This window comes from Drosophila teissieri, chromosome 3L (genome assembly GCF_016746235.2).
Source record: "Drosophila teissieri strain GT53w chromosome 3L, Prin_Dtei_1.1, whole genome shotgun sequence".
NCBI classification, from domain to species: Eukaryota; Metazoa; Arthropoda; class Insecta; order Diptera; family Drosophilidae; genus Drosophila; species Drosophila teissieri.
Genome location: NC_053031.1, coordinates 15,963,268 through 15,966,191, shown reverse-complemented (window position 1 = coordinate 15,966,191; position 2,924 = coordinate 15,963,268). Strand labels below are relative to the sequence as shown.

At 40.4% G+C, this 2,924-nt stretch overlaps 1 protein-coding gene across 1 annotated transcript; it reads left to right on the top strand.

Annotated features, from left to right (window-relative positions):
• The first annotated feature begins 228 nt into the window (after nt 1-228).
• Nucleotides 229-2,306, top strand: LOC122616725 (larval serum protein 1 gamma chain). Its single transcript, XM_043792276.1, has 3 exons — nt 229-298; nt 360-487; nt 546-2,306. Exons 1-3 carry the CDS (start codon nt 229-231, stop codon nt 2,304-2,306), a joined length of 1,959 nt encoding a protein of 652 aa, XP_043648211.1.
• Nucleotides 2,307-2,924: the final 618 nt, after the last annotated feature.

The window sequence follows — 2,924 nt, the reverse complement described above, 5'->3', positions numbered from 1 at the left end:
CAAAAGCAGACTGATCGTATTTTAATTTGAAGAGAACTTTAACAATGCAAAACGATATGATTTAATATGTTTGTATATATTATTTACTATAGAAATTATTGTCTCATTTTTGAATAGCCACCCTACTAAGCTTAGATTTGTGGGGAAAAGCTATTAATAGCTTAATCACAATGCAATTTGCACGACGCCTTCAGTGTATTTTGGAGCCGTGTGTGGTAAACAAGTGCGATGAGACTTTGGGTCTTCTTATCATTGTTGGGACTCAATATTCATTTCGAAGTGCTTGCTAATGGCATCGGTAAATATAAATTAAATTAAATTTGTATTTATTTTAATTCCCATTTTACATTACTATGTAGCAAATCGTTACTTTTTGGAAAAGCAGCGTTTTCTGTTGGAAATTCTACATCATGTGCACGAACCTCTGATGAACGAACAGTGGCGATTGCTAGGAAAGGAATTGGTGACAGATAAGGAGCAGTATGTGGTCGGTATACAGAATGAACTTAAAGATGTATTACTAATTCAAATATATCAAACCTAAGGTCTACAACGAGCACATGAGCGACTTTTACAAGGACTTCAGTTTGGGAAAACTTTTACATCGAAATGAGTACTACAATCCCCTTTACGCTGATCATTATCAGCAGATGCTGGGACTATATCACTTCTTCTACAACGCCAGGGATTGGTATACCCTATGGCAAAATATCAGCTGGGCCCGGGTTCATATGCATCCGGGTATTTTTGTCCAAGCTCTGACGCAGTTGATCCAGAAAAGAGAGGATTACCAGGCCTTGATTATGCCCAAGATCTATGAGTTGTGGCCGGAAGCGTATCACGATGGCTTAACAGTCAGAAAGGCGAGAAATTTCAATTTCGCCAACTGGATAAGATACGAGAATGTAACCGACATAGAAGAAATCCGTCCGCAAAAATTGGAACCCTTATATTTGGAAGGTGATCTCCGAGGTTCTATTGAATGGTTTCAGGCCATGGCCGATGTGAATATTCTACGAATGAATCAACCGAAAGCGAGAAATAAACTCAAGCACTTGTTGGAGGATATTGATTGGCAATCCTATTGGTATAATCTGAACATGGGAGTGGTTTTAACTGGCGAAAAGTCGGATCAACTGCGAGAATGGTGCTACTATCAGCTAAGTCAAATACTTGCGCGCTATAAACTGGAATGTTATGGCCAAAAGCTGGCTTATAAGAAGCTGACACCAAAGCATTATCGTGGCATAGAGAAAGGAACCTCAAAGATGGCCCAATTTATAATCAAAAACATATCGGAATTGGAGGCAAAGGTGGGTGATGCCATTTCCTTTCGAAGTATTCAGCTAACTAATGGAAGTCGTATCAATCTGGAAGAGAACAACAACTGGCTCGTTGGACTTGAAGAACTATTTCCCTATGATTGGACGCATTTTGCTGTGGAAAAGGGTGTCCAACCTAATCTTTTACTGGATATACGAACTATAGTGAGATCCCAAGACTTTTACTACTACGCAGAGCGAATCTTGGATTCTTATCGCTGGTATCGTCAGGTGTTCCAGCCCAATAACCAGAAAACATTTATTCCTAGTGATCTTCGCATTGATGATATGCAGATTACGCCTCTGATCACCTACGATCAAGCAGTTGATGTAGATATCAGTAACATTCTGCCCGCCAAACATTTTTACTTAGCAGGGCAGTTTGTGTGGCCTTTTACCTTGCAACACCGACAACATCGACTGCAACACAAGGATTTTTCATATAAACTGCATGTATCGAGTAACAAAACGCAATCCACCATTTTCCGAGTTTTTCTAACCACTTCAGAGCGCGGAAACATTCGGAGAGAGCCATTCTATCAACTGGATTCGTTTCTGACTGTGATATACCCAGGTTGCAACCGAATATCCAGGGACTCTAAGGAGTTTGGCGGCCTGGTCGGAGATCACATCTCGTACACCGAGCTCTATCACTTTGTTAAGCTCGCCGAGAGGGAGGAATACGACTTTCCCCTCAATATATCAACTCCCAATTGCGGATTCCCTAGGCGTCTGATTTTACCTCGCGGCGGTACGGGAAATCCCCTTAAATTGCGACTTCTGATCGTGGCCACCGTTTATGATTATAAGGCTCGTCAGGAGAACGAACTTAGTTGTGACTTCAGCCAGGGTGTCAGTCGATGGGATGAGTTGCCCTTGGGTTACCCCTTTGAACGCTTCCTGGAGGACGACGCCCAAGCCGTGGAAATATCCGGAGACCATGTGCACTGGAAGGACGTGGAAGTCCTGCATGAGAGCCCCTAGAAATATTTTGAGATACGCATCTTAAATGCTCACAATCACAGTTTAATTCACAATTAAATTTAAACCACCTCATTTACTTAGACAAATAAAAAAGCAGCAGTAGTCGTTCCTAAAAAAAGACTTTTATATGCACATAGGTTCACTTGTCTTTGTAAGTTTGGTGCAATCTGCACACAGGCTTTTTAAATAGTAACTTCACGATGTCTATTTTATGTTGATAACTCTCCCAGAGTTCTGCCATACACAGTACCGTTTAAGATGTCGTTAGTGCAACTCCATAAATATACCTCAATTCCACTCCACTCTTTTCCTGTCTATCCCCCATATACCCCAGTCCAAACCTAACAAATAAACCCTTTAACGGATAGTGACGCCAAATTTGGGTAATTACAAGGCATGGAGGAAATATTAAGAAGACGGCCACTCCACATGGGGTCTTGAAACCTCGAATTCAACATGTATACAATATTAATCAAAACCACACTGAAAAATTCACAGTCTAAGAAAAAGGTTAAGTTATGATTAGAAAATGAATTGAAAATGTGCAGTTTTAAACATCCTTTGAATGTAATGCAAATTGACTTTTAGTCTCAGGAGAAATAAATAAATTAATTAGAA

What these genes read in the sequence shown, in the direction of transcription:
- LOC122616725 (XM_043792276.1), top strand. Translation starts at nt 229, where the DNA reads ATGAGACTTTGGGTCTTCTTATCATTGTTGGGACTCAATATTCATTTC. An exon ending in AGTGCTTGCTAATGGCATCG is followed by an intron (nt 299 to 359) that starts GTAAATATAAAT and finishes ATTACTATGTAG; the next exon opens with CAAATCGTTACTTTTTGGAA. An exon ending in CAGATAAGGAGCAGTATGTG is followed by an intron (nt 488 to 545) that starts GTCGGTATACAG and finishes ATCAAACCTAAG; the next exon opens with GTCTACAACGAGCACATGAG.